A 13,906-nucleotide genomic window follows, 5' to 3' on the forward strand; every position below is an offset into this window, starting at 1 on the left:
CCATCTATAGCCCTCACAGTCAGTAAAAGAAGTAGTTTTCATTCTTATACAAATACATATGACAAAACCGAAATCTCAATGATCATTAACTGGGACAGATCACTTCTGAAGGAAATGAAGTAACATTTACTCAGAAAACAGCCTGACCCAGGAGTTGGCATCAAACTGGATAAGAATGGGGAAGAACATTTAAAGTTTATGCGGATCTTGATGATCAAGTTAGAAGGCAAGTCCATAGACATTTGAAATGAAACTCCATGTGCCACCACCAAACCAAAAGAAGAGGATTTGGTAAATGAACACCTAGATAACCTCAGATAGTACAAATTGATGAGTACAAATTGAAGGGAGAGCAAAATTATAATCAGAGACTGGATTCTGGCTGTCAGAGATGGAAAGGAAGAAGGACATTGAGCATATTTGGATAGGGAAATAATATGCCATAGGAGAAAATTTTTTGGAGAAAAAAAGCCATTGATAATTTTGAATAGACTCTTTGAGGAACAACAGAACAGAGCATTTGTACATATCTAAGATGCCAAGGGACAGATCAAAATATCATATCAGCAATAGCCTTGCCAGACAGTGGTAAAAGAGGAGTGAGGTAACAAAAAGAAGAAAAAGAGAATCACTGAAAGAGCAATTCCAGAGTAATAAATGGAGACCACATTTTATAGGCAATAGGTTAAGGAAGGTTTTGAATGGACAAAATCATCAAATAAATTTTTTGTTACTCCTAACAAAGCACAACTCAACAACCTACTCTACAAAAAGCCCCTCTTTGTCTCCAAACACTTCTTTTCTCCCTTCAAGCCAACCAACATCCCTGTCCTATTCATGCCCCTTCCTCTTTTGCCTAAGATTCTTTCCCCTGTCATAGTCTTCAATCAATGCTTTGGATCCATTTTTCCTGCTTTGCCAATCAATACGCTCCGCATCCATTTTTCCTGCTTCCTTATGATTTTTCCCATCAATCCTCTCTTTTCCCCCACCATACCCATCACTTCCTCAACTGTTTTTCTTTCTATTCACTTCACTTACTCCACACCCACATTTCAAAAGCCTCCAATTCATGCCTATTATCCTACTTCAAGGACCATGTTCCGCACCATTCATAACTTTGTTCCATATCAAAGTTTTGACAAACCTTTTCTCAGTATCCTTACTCAATGCCCCTGTCATCAATTCCCACTTCCTTGTGAAAGCTCCTTTGCCTAATTCCATTCCTCTTCTTATGTCCCTACTACTTATACCATTTTGGTCCAAAACACTTCCAATATATGTAAACTGTTCCTTATAATCTAGTTTTTGGCCCTCCTGTTTTAACTTGTTCGACATAAATCTATAAAAGAAAAATAAATGAACGACAGCATACAGAAATGAACATTGGTGAGGCAACTGGAAAGGTTACAATGTCTCATAACAGTGATGGCTTCACCATAGCATAATAGAATCAAGAAGATGCAAGACATCTTTGAATACAACAGATTTAAGTTTTCTTACAAATGTAAAATGAAATCAATCACAAAAAATTCAATTCTAGTGCACCAAAGAGGGAAGGTGAATGCAGGTATAATGTCATGAAAAATAAACTATATCCATTAGGATCTTTCATCTAATTCCTAAGTATAACATGAGATGAAGTAACTACAGAAATAACAAGCAGAAAGATTCAAGCTGAAAATAAACCATGGAGAAGAAACTATTATATGTTGATAGAGATATTACAACTAGTTAAGAGCTGTCAGGCATAGCAGAGGACCTCAGGGAATTAGGATTGGACAAGTAAGACTAGACGTACGTGGTCAACCAATCTTCAGATTGAAGAAAGAACATAAGCCAAGGTCTGCTCCCTTCTGCTATGACCAGGCTTCTGTTCCTTTCATTCACCCTCCTCCTCCTCTTACCTTCCCTTTCCCATCCATCACTCCCCTACGCCCACCTCACATTCTTCCTTATTACCAATACCTCAAAATTCCTCCTTCCCTTCCCTCTCCCAATTTTATCCTTACACCTCACATCTGCTTTTCCAGTGATACCTGATACTATTTTATGTAACATGCTCATACATGAACAATTTTTTGTGAAAACTATAGATTGCAATTTGTTATTTATAAAATTCAATTCCATCAAGTTGAGTCTGAGGCTGTTGAATTCAGACTCAAGGAAAAATAACTGATAATAAGCTAAAGATGTTAAGTATACATGTTCAAGATATGTATAAGAAGTATCGGTAACAATTTTTTCTTGATGTATGGGTGAAGTGTTAAATTCAGACTGTCAGTAAAGTATACACATGATAGCAGATTGTATTGCCATTGATAAGATGACAGTGTACACCATTATCACTTAATATCTGGCAATGCGAAAGATCTACACTAAACTCATCATTGACATATGACCAAGAGCAGAGTCGAGTGTCTCCTTGTGACGACCATCAGCAATGACATTGTGTTGACTCCTCAACTCTCTTAGTCCCGACTTGGCTACAGCAGACTATTTCCAATTCCCAAAAGTGAAATCCTCCCTCATGGGACAACATCATGAGGTCCGAAGGGCTGTCAAAGAAGTTTGCACATGTATCCTTACAAACCTTCCGGAATCCACTCACCAGGAAGCCTTAGAATCATGTAAAGGCCTCTGGCAAAAGTGTGTCAACACTTTGATGCATTGAAGCAATGTCTGAAATAAATCAATTTATCAAAAACTGTTTGTGATACTTTTTATACAAACCACTTATGCTCCTTATTAAAATGTAATGAAAGAGAAAAATATTCTGACATCAGACTTGGATAACTTAGCAATAAAAATCATCATTTTTTTCTAATTAACTAGATAGAACAGTCGCAGGAAATTAATTAATGTAAGCATTGCTTGTGCATGGAATTTCTGCGAGTGATGGCAATTATTATGCTATAATATTCCTAATTGTCAAAAATTATCCTTAAGATAGAACCAAACATGAAAGGATATAAAATTCCCTCATGAAAAATCAGCAGTTATCTTTTGTACCATCCACTTCTATTTTGAAAGACTAAACAAGATTCAAGCAAGGAAAATCCATAGAATAGGCAATTATCTAGAAGATTAATGATACATAATGAATTAAAATACATGCCTTCAATAGGAAACTTGTTTTTATTTCTTCTTTGCATAGCAAATCACAGCAAATGTTAAAATGAGAATACATAAAATAAATGACTGTAAAGGACAGTAAATAATTTATGCTGCCATTACATTTTATATCACCAGCAATAAGTTATCACTTAACTTTCTAAACATTGGTAATATAGAATGATTATACGAGGTTTGGGACATAACCAAGCCATTCTACTAAATGTTGAATATAGTAGTAAGTCAACTGTAACTAAATGCTTATACTTAATTTTCAGTCATTTGAAAAAGTACTGGTGCAAAACATTCAATTTGGTTTGTCTCCCAGTCTTACGGAAGCAATACGCTCAATTCCAAGATGGAGACTTGTTCAAGCTGCCTTTCCACATGTGATGCACTGTGCTGCTACTCTTCTGCACAATCGGTAAGAATTTTAAATACTACAGGATCAATATCTGTTGCATGCAAAGAGTTGTAATGATTGTCGTTACAGGTCAAAAATCAATCATCTCTCTTTTTACCACAAGGGAGAAATAATTAATCTTGCAGGAGGGGCTGATAATTTTTTAAAGAATTTTCAGATCAATGCTGCTGCATATTAGGGATAATTGGTAAATAGCAACTTTGAAACAAAAGACATTGGTTCTGGCAGTAGATATGGGGGAGAGTGTGGCACAAGTCAGCTGAAGCTTTCTGATCAGTAGTAATGTCCTTTCCCACCTATCCCGTAAATAGGGATGTCAATTCCTTTTACTTATTTTTGGTAAGCTGAATGAATTGGATCAGGTTGACCTCTTATTGTATTAAAAGTAAAAGCCTCAATATCCTACAATACTCTGCAGTACTTTTTTTAGCAATAGTAGGCTCTAGTGCTTCAGTCTCATACAGTGCTTTTTTCAAGAGTACAAGTTCAGTGTGTCGTAGTTTAATATCAATCATCTCCTAAGATATTTATTTACTAGACCATTGAGACAACATGAAATAAAATTGGTAGTCTAGTTATCATGGTATGGAATTACCTAATTAAGGGCCTGATGGTTCAAAGTACAAGTGTCTTCGAATAAAACTGTTTTTAATGCTAATATTTTCAAAAGACTAGAACTTTGAAGGAAACTGAATAGAGAATAATACAGATAATGTAAATGCTTCCCTACCCTATCAAATCCTATGTATCTTTCAGGCTTCAGGATGTCTTTAATCTCATCTGTCAATGGTAGTGTATGTAAACAAAAATCCAGTGAACTTATAACAAATTTATTGAACTTCAGAATTAAAAAATCAAAACACATGCTTTATGCCAGAGATACATCTGCAATTACTCTTTTAAAAATTATTCCTGTCATCATTCACAAATGTGGATATCTTTTGATGTTAAGAGCTCGGACAGATAGCATGAAAAAATCTGAAAACATTTGGGCATCACTTTCTTTATTCTTCACCAATCTAATCAGAATGCCAAGTTTGAATTTGTCATGATGAAGTTATTACCTTTGTTGATTTGATCAGGAATGACCCTCACATACATTGTCATACCATATTTTCGTCTAGCCACTAATGCTTCATTCTTTATTCTTATTCATTCAGACAATTGTAACAATGGAGAGGAATACCCAAAATTTGAAAAATAATACCTATATGAATCAATAAAACTTTCAGAGAGTTTAAAATAAAACAATATTGGGGGCATTATCCCACCACTTTCATCACATACTTAATTATAAATTCACCACACACATTACCAATGCACATTAATTGGCCATCACAACTTATTTCTGATTTTACCAGCCCCATTACTAATATTTTAGTAAATACACATTTTGAGTATTTGAAATATTTTATTACATTAATGTGTACATCAAGCAACATATTTTAATTAGATTGAAAAAAATTAAAATATCTCCTGTTTTGATGCAATGAAAAAGAAATTTTTATATAGAATTTCAAACAGAGCTTGATTAAATGACTCAACATAATGGTCATGAGCCACATAAAAGCAGGTTTTTTAGTGTTTCCACTACCATAGTACATTTCAGAAAAATACTCCTTCATCTATAGGCCCCCATTCAAAGTTAAATGAAACTGAATTCAAAAATGATTGTTACAAATTCAGAAAATGAAAGTTTACTGGAAAAAGTGTGGTAATATCCAATAGCATGTATAAATTCAGCATGAGAACTGAAGTGGCAACCTCACAACACAAAATTTATTATTGAATATGTGAATATACGTGGCAACATAATAAATTACATTGCTTTTCTGAATAAAGGTGACTCACATCCGCAAAAACTAAGTGAAATTCATATTCGGGTAAACTAGGCCCAAAAGTGACCGTAATACTAATTAATCAGTCATATAAATCAAAATATCAACAATTTCTTAGATAAAGGGGGAGTAAATATATTTGTGTTGTTGTAAATATATTTTATTACCATGTTATGGGAGAAGTATATAATCAAGCAAAAAACATGGCAATAAATGGGCAGTCTTAAATCCATGAATCCTATTCACAAGTGAAATATGAAAGATGGGTTAAGGCAAGCCTCACTCAAATAAGTTCAATTTGTTGGTATCTTCCTTTTTGATTGAATTTGAAGCAGATTGAAAGTGATAGAGACACTTCAATTCAGAAGGTTAGAATCTTCAACTGCAATGAATGGGGTAAAAAGAGAACTAAATAATGGCAAAATATCTCACGAGAACAGTTTTTAACCAGATCAAAGACAAATACAAATGAATTCTTTCCAAAATTAACAATATATCGTATGCCGATGTCCTTACAAGCTATGATTAATTCGCTCAACTGCTAACCTGCTTATTAATTAATGACCATTAGCTTCAAGCTTTCAATGAAAGAAGGCTTACAAAAATGCCTCATAAAATTCAAATGAATCCTAGGCTCTTCTTCATGAAGAAGCTCAATAAGGCTGTAATTTGCTAGTGCAAAACAATTGGAGATGCTTTGAACAATAAATCAAATTCTTCCATGATAACAATGTCATACTTTTGCTCCAGATGTTTAATAAAAAGCATCACATTCAAAGAAACTGCAGAAGATCCTGCAACAGTAACTCTTAAACAGAGGCTGCCTTTTATGTGCATAACCATGTGACAATTATCAAAGTATAAAAATTATTTAATGATTTTTACACTCTGAAAATTGTGTTATTGAAAAAGTAGTGCAGTAGAATTCCAAAGTATTTCGACATTTTTTTTAAATGACCATAAGCATTCTTTTCAGTTAAGATGCTGTTTTTTCATGAGACCTACCTAATTATTTTCAATATTTTTTCCATGGGAACTCCAATAAAGAGCATAAAATAAATTGATATGCTTCAAAATAGAAACGTACTGTTTTCATAAGAATTCCGCACCTCTTGAATATTGACAGGAATTGCTGGCATGGTAGGGGCCAATGGTTTAGTTTAATGCATAGATGATTGTGTTGAAAGTATCTCTGGAATGTCATCTGGGATTGAATAACTTCACAAGTGCTATATCAAAGCAGACGAGCAGATGGAACAGAAGTGAATAATAATAAATCAGCAGCATTTACCAGGGGTGAACCATTTTGAGAAGCAGAGTCCTAAGAAATAGCATAAGTTGAGGGATTACAGAATGGTGGTTCACTGTCCGCACTTGCATGATAGTCTAGACCAGTGAGGTGTCATGATGAGGAAATTATAATGACAGAATAGAATTGAAATTTAAGCAATCCCTCAAAGCACCAATGTAGTCACTATCGCTGAAGTGGGTGGAGCAGATGAAGACCCAACAAAGACCAATCTCATGGACACATTTGAAAGCGCTGGATTTTGGCTACGATTCTTCCGAAATGACCTGAATATTGAAGGGTAGAAAAATTCAAGACTGTTAGGACCACATAAGGTAATCGTTATAGGTGATTAGGGAGGTAACAATATTTTACAAAATTGACTTTGTGCATTAGCAGGAAATTTGTGAAATTGCATTCCTGGAACGTCCTCCGCGATGTTCATGAAATGGATGACGGCAAACTTCTTCTTAGGAGGCATTTCCACTATGCCACGCTTAAATGTACAGAAGGATTTGAACTCAAGGTTATATTGCTTGTGTTGACTTATAACTTCTGCACATGTTTCCAATAGTGTGTATTTAGAATTAAAATAAAACAATACGGCAGACGTCAACGAAAACGATTCAACTACTTCCGCAATATCATTAAAAATGCACGGCACAGTGTAATTCATTTCATTGGTCTGAATTAGGATAAAACATTCATAAAATTTTGTGTAAATCTTATTAGGCTCTTACTGCTTTTTATTGCATTTTTTTGGAAAATATAGCTAGCATAAAACTTTAGAAGAAGAATTTCACTTATGATCAACCGGTAATTATCACTCTATGCCATTGCCAACCCAATTCATTCACAATTAGTCACGTATTTACTAAGACATCATTCTTGGACGCTTTTGAATCCCCCTTCGCCGGGTGTTGATAACCGTCGGAATGAATGTTCGATGCATAGCGAATCGAAAGGATCGTGTATGCTTCGATTGTCGAGATACTCCTGCCTTTCGCGCCACAACACTCAAAATGGCTGCGATTAAGCTTACAAATTATTATCGTCTGTCATCCTCGGTTGATGAGTCTCTTCCCGGATGAATTATGCGGCGTGAGAGCATATTCACACAAAATTCCGACGTTTATCTATTTTGTACAAATGTTTTCCAATAATAAAATGGAATTTGAAGATTTATCAAAAATAATGGCTTTTAATAGTCGTAAGTAGCCATGATTCTGTTATTCTATTTCATGAATTGTTTGTCCTAAGGAATGATATTTTATTTTGTCCGTAAAGGATTTTTTTATAGGTGTTCGCTTTTTTCTAAATGTTAATCATCGAGGTAAATCTTTGTGATCTCAGCATTTTTTAAAGCTCTTATTAAAACCCGCCAATATGTTTCAAAGCTTTATTCAATGTGAAACAGGACATCAGTTGATATTTCGTTATTGTATCTGAAATCTTATTCAAGGCAAGCATCACAGAAACTGTAGTGTGTGTGTAGTTTCCCAGCTCTTGCTCTGAACGTTTTCGGATAGGTGTTGTTTTTGATATTTTATGAATGTGCGAAAGGTGTTAGTATTACATAATTATATATCTCCTGAGATATTGAAATCCCTGAAACTATCTTACTAGCTAAGATTTGAAGTTTTAATTGACTTGAAGTATTTATTGTATACAGAATATGCGGTAATGAAAGTTGTTTTCTCGTACCTATCTAGCTAATGCCTTGGAAAGTATTTTTTCTGTTTGTGGGATGTAGCTATTCTACACTTTTCAGGTAAACTTTAGATTATAAAAACAAACTATTTCATATACCAGCTATTGAAAGTTGTTAATATCATTAAATTTAAATATTTATTCTCAAGCAGCGTCAGTTCTATTAACTATTATTAACCATCAGTAGTCTAAAACACATTCCTCCGGTATTGGTCTTACTTGATTAATTTGTTTTGTTCTGCGTCAATACATTCTCCACATTCAGTTCATTGAAGGTAGGTTATGGTGTGAGGTCATTGGATCTTCAATATCCTCTCGTAATTGGTAATTATTTGCATCTACATTTGTAATGTGTTTCCTCAAGTTGTGGAGATAAATACAAAATATATGATCTTAACAGATTCTCAAACACCTAAACTTTCTTACTTGTGGGTGCATCTGGAATTCTATCTCCACCATGTCGCCAATTTTGGATTATTATTTCATTTCTCTGCTATCGCATAGTTTCAAATATCACAGTAAATTTACAATGCTTGTAAGTTCCACATTATCTTAAAAATGTACAAGAAATAACTTCGTCATCATAAATAACACTTCCATTATAATTGCAATGTTTCCACAATACACAATAATAGGGGTTAGATGGAGGAAGGTCTATCTAGTCTTGATCTCGCCTTAATGAAGACAGTTTATTATTATTATACACATTTACCTTATTATGACTGGGTGATGTTATATTTCACCTTGTTCTGTAAGGCTCAGAACATTGAATTTGTTGAATTGGAGTTAAAGTTCCAGCTGATATGTTTCCTAATTCCTCTGTGATATCTCATTATAATTTTATCATTTGCATTAGAAGTGTCGAGTACACTTCTAGGCACTAATGATGGTGCACTTCAGGTCACTAGGACTAGTCTTCACTAGTCTCGGTGTAATGATGTGAATAGTTGATTTTTGAGGATAAATTATTAAAACATCAAATTTCAAACCGCCTTCCTCAAAAAATATGAGTGTTTTTACCAATTATAAAACCAAGGAAAGAAAGCTACAAGTTTTATCTTTCCAATTTTTTAGAAGTTTTGATGCCCTATGCTTAATAATTCCAGGTGCTGCCTTCATTTTTATTCTTGCAAAGATAAAAATGGGTAAAAACACACCAAATCACCTGATCATTTTCAAATTTCATTACGTTTTTATTGGTGTTAACATAAGATATTGGCAATCTTTGTGAAAGTAATGCACAATCTAATGAAGTTGAAAAATTTTTCAATAGGAAGAAAAGTTAACTTATTCCACAGTCTTGACTATTAATTGTACTCTGTAGATACCAATCGGTAAGCCATGAGTATTGTATCACTTCATGTAAATCAAGAAAAAATCTCATCTATTGTGCATGTATAAATAAATCTTTGAGAAGAGAGAAATCCAGTAATTCTATGGAACCAAGCTTGGAATGCTCACTGGAAATATTATACCTACCTGTAACCAATTGCAAGTTGAACAATTTTCGAAGATCTCCCACAGAGTGTTTTATGGGTAATAGTTGTATTGGAAATATATGTTAACCTTATAGCCTATATGTTAACTTTAATGTAATACATAAGATTAGTCAACCAAGGGGCTCTTAACTGATTGGTTTGCATTGCTTTGTAGCATGCTCTTAGGTGCTTTCATAAAGTTGGAATCCAGTTACAGTATAGCCAGGAACCATGACTTATGTGTAACTATGTTTATGAATGAGCTGTCTGCCGTGTTTGGTGCCTGGCAATAGGAGAGGCTAGGCGTCCACAGTTGTCATCTGATGAAATCCTTGCCAAGTAAAAACAGCCACTCAGAAGAGAACCAAACTAGTTAGAATAGGGACTTGTAATGTTAGGAAAATGTTAAGAACAGGAAAATTGGAAACTATAAAGCAAAAGCTGGAGAGAAGAAATATATATGTTCTAGGGCTGTGCGAGGTGAGACGGTAGGATATTGGGGATTTAGGAGCGCTAAATACAGTAATATATATATATTGGAAGAGAAGAGACCCAGCAAGGCATGGCAATAATATTTAGGAAAAAGCATTGTAAACATATGTAGGGAGAGAAACTTCTATAATATTATTGGTCGAAGTAAAAGTTGAACCAACAAATTTGATTAATTGTTCAGGTCTACAAAAATACAATAGACAAAGGTATACATGGGAAACACTCAGTGATATTGAAATATATCGGTTATCTATATTATGACGATTATGGTTACTCAAAAATTTAGGGACAGCATGATAAATTTGCAGTTTCCAGGGAGTAGATGTGAATTTAGATCATAATGTAGTAATGATGAAGGGCAGTGTCTGATTCCAAAAGGTAAAACAAGGAAGATGGTTTAGTAGATAGAATGTAGAAGCATTAACCAGAATGACAAGAAAGGAGTGTCAGTGAGCTATAGAGAAACTTATAGGTGAGAATAGGGAGCTGGGTACTTAAGAGGAGAAATTGGAACATATCAAATAAGAAATATTGAAAGTCTCAAAAGAAATTGTAGGAATAGTAAGTATGAAAGGACAAGGAAACCATGGATTATGGACAAAATGATGAGAAAGAGATGATAGAGGAAAATGGGAGAATGGAAATACAGACTTAGGTAGAAGCAAGCATAAAGAGTGAATAAACTGAGGCGGGTAACAATTAGAGCAAAAGAAGTGTGTTGGGAGATGCAGTTTCAGGACATGGAAAGTTTACAGAGGAATGGTGAAATTGGTGCACTATAGAGGAAGTTAAAAACACTCAGCGAGTAAGAATGGAAAATCTGTGATAGCAAATTTAAGTTAGGAATATCATTGATTGAACCAAAGAAGATTCAAGAGAGATGGGAGTAATATATGGAGAAGCCTTTCAGTAAAGATATAGGCCAGCAAGTTTAAATTTACGGGAATAGACTGAAGAATAGAAAGATAAAATGATTAAGATTAGGAAAGCCAGGGTCTAGACTTGCTCGATAGTGAGATAGAAAGGGCATCAAGGGAATTTAAATCAAATAAGGCCATGGGAGTCAACAGCATTCCCATAAAACTATATTAAGGTTTAGGAGAATGTGGGAGAGTTTTTATGAGCTAATAGGAGCATTTAGGAGGGAGGAATTTGACTGTGAAATTTCATCAGATCAGTGTTACATCCTATGCCAAAAAGGTAAAGGCAGCCATGTGTGAAGACTAAGGAACAATAAGTTTGATTAATAAGCAGCCAAGAAATCTGGATCAGTAAATAACCTTAGCTGTCAGTCGCCTCCCATAAAACTAGTGCTAGTAATAAGGTCACCATTACAGAGGAAAAAAGAATATATAATTAATCCTGTAATGAACACAAATGTCAGTTGGGTAAGTGATGCTAGAGTGCACCCTGTACTAAGCCCGACAGTGTGTGAGATTCACACATCAGGGCAGGGTTTCCTTGTGCCGGTTATGGTTTCCCAAGAAGATCTTGTACCCAAAAAATCACATAGCTTGGGTGGAGCTGCAGGTGCCCAGAGACTTGCCCGGGAATCGAACCCGGGACCCTTCGGTCAGCAGTCCAACACTCTACCCACTGGACTACTGCAACCCACTTTTATTTGAAAAAAATGTATATTATATAAATAAAACTTGGACAGCAAGAAACGATAAAAGAACACTCACACTATTTCTTAATAATTTTGACAGAATTTATCTCCATCTTCCTCAGAAGAAACAGTAGTACCACTGTTTCTTTCGAGGAAGATGGAGCTTAAATTCCGTCAAAATTAATAAAAAATAATATGTGAGTCTTCTTTTTACGTGTTCTTATATTGTTTGTTGCTGTCCAAGTTTTCTATTCAACACTTCTGTGTTACTTCGACGAAATCATATATATATATATATATGTACATATATATATATATTCATATGTATATATATATAAAATTATATAGATATATGCAGACAAAACAAAGGTATATGGTTTTGGAGAAAGAGGATAGCTAAGTAAAATATAAAAGTGGAGTTCATACACTAGAGCAGGTGTAACATTTAATCTAGGCAATTGAAAGAAGTATGTGGAGCATTTTGAATGTTGATGGGATGTTGACTGATAGAGGGTACAATGTTAACCAATCAAGGAAGGGATAGAAAAGGAATGTTTGGCAGAATGAATTGGGGAAGGAAGAATACAGAATTGAAGAGGAGCTTATTGTAGTGTCAGATATTCAGGTTGTGTTTTGTTAAGAGATGTAATAAAAATTTAATGTTCTACCATTTCGTAGGCCGTATCCATCTGAAGCCTACCTTAACTGGCATAGTGCCAAAATCAAATATGTATGGGAGCATGATAGTCCAGTAAGGAGAGCACTGGGGTACCCAGGGGGCTTTGATTCCCAGGGTTATGCCTCTGAGCTCCCGAAGCTCCACCAAAACTTTGTGATATTTTTTAGTACAATAGGTGGCACAAAGAAAGGAATTGGTCCCCTACCATGATGTGTGAATTTCACACACTGTTGCGCTTCATACTAGGTGAGCTCTAACTTACTCAGCAAACCAACCTGTGGTTTGAAGAGAATAAAAGGGAAAGATAAACAAAAAGTTGTTTAAAATAACAAATTGGGAATGTGTTATGTATTTAGGTCATCTAGGCCAGAGTTCACAAAAATGCTGGGGACTTAGCTGCAGAATTGTTTTAAAATACCTTTATTTTTTAATCAGTGCACAACTAAGTCATAAAAATTGAGAGTGGTGGGTAAAATAATTCCATAAGTCAGGCCTTAACAATGTCCACAACAATTTTTTTAGTTGAAGGTGTTAAGCAGCATGAAACCTGACTTGAGAATCTTAGGGAAATAATCAGTCATTTTTATAACACTAAATAAACTTGCTGCTGAAGTCTCGGGCAGTATGACAAGATATTGAGGCATATGCTCTTAAATGAAATCACTGAAATTGCAGCCCCAACTGCCTCTTTTCTTTAACATTTTCAGGGTCTCTTAAAGGCCAAAGGTTGGCCAAACAAGGTAAAGCATTTTCAAAGAAACTGTTGGAGATGTCGCAACAGTAACTTTTAACGGAGTCATCTGCTAATGTGCATTTCAATGCAACAATTTCAGATTGTAAAAATCGACGTGCATGACTTTGAATGCCTGTGACATTGTATGTACCATATTTCGTCACAACATCTTGTTCCTTTGAAAGCCCCAAAATTTCAGAGCTCAAGAGGACGCCTCGATAGTGAAACTGGCTAAAGCACTTGACCGGACATTGAGGGATCTGGATTCAAATCCCGGTCAAGGCGAATGATTTTTACAGTCTGAAATTGTTGCATTAAAAGATACAGCAACTTTGCACACCATGACTAAATGCCGTTAGTAGTAGGCTGTTAACAAGCTCTCATCTTATAAAAGTTGGCCAATTGAATAAATTTTCGTATATGAAGCTACCATAGAGTCACTGAGCTCACTGCCGGCCAAGCTACTTTTATTCCAGGGTTTCTAATAATTATATGAATTTATTATTTCATTTTAACTGACAGCAACACCTGGTTAAATTAC

General features: G+C 34.8%; 1 protein-coding gene across 1 annotated transcript in view; it reads left to right on the forward strand.

Annotated features, from left to right (window-relative positions):
* The window catches only part of unc80 (unc80, NALCN channel complex subunit), a 136,408-nt gene that overhangs the window by 9,296 nt on the left and 113,206 nt on the right, over positions 1 to 13,906 (forward strand). The window contains exon 6 of the mRNA XM_071588468.1: positions 3,393 to 3,538. Coding sequence (XP_071444569.1) covers positions 3,393 to 3,538 — 146 coding nt within the window. The remainder of the gene's footprint in view (positions 1 to 3,392; positions 3,539 to 13,906) is intronic.

This window comes from Hetaerina americana, unplaced genomic scaffold (assembly GCF_022747635.1).
Source record: "Hetaerina americana unplaced genomic scaffold, ioHetAmer1.1.p SCAF_3, whole genome shotgun sequence".
NCBI lineage: Eukaryota > Metazoa > Arthropoda > Insecta > Odonata > Calopterygidae > Hetaerina > Hetaerina americana.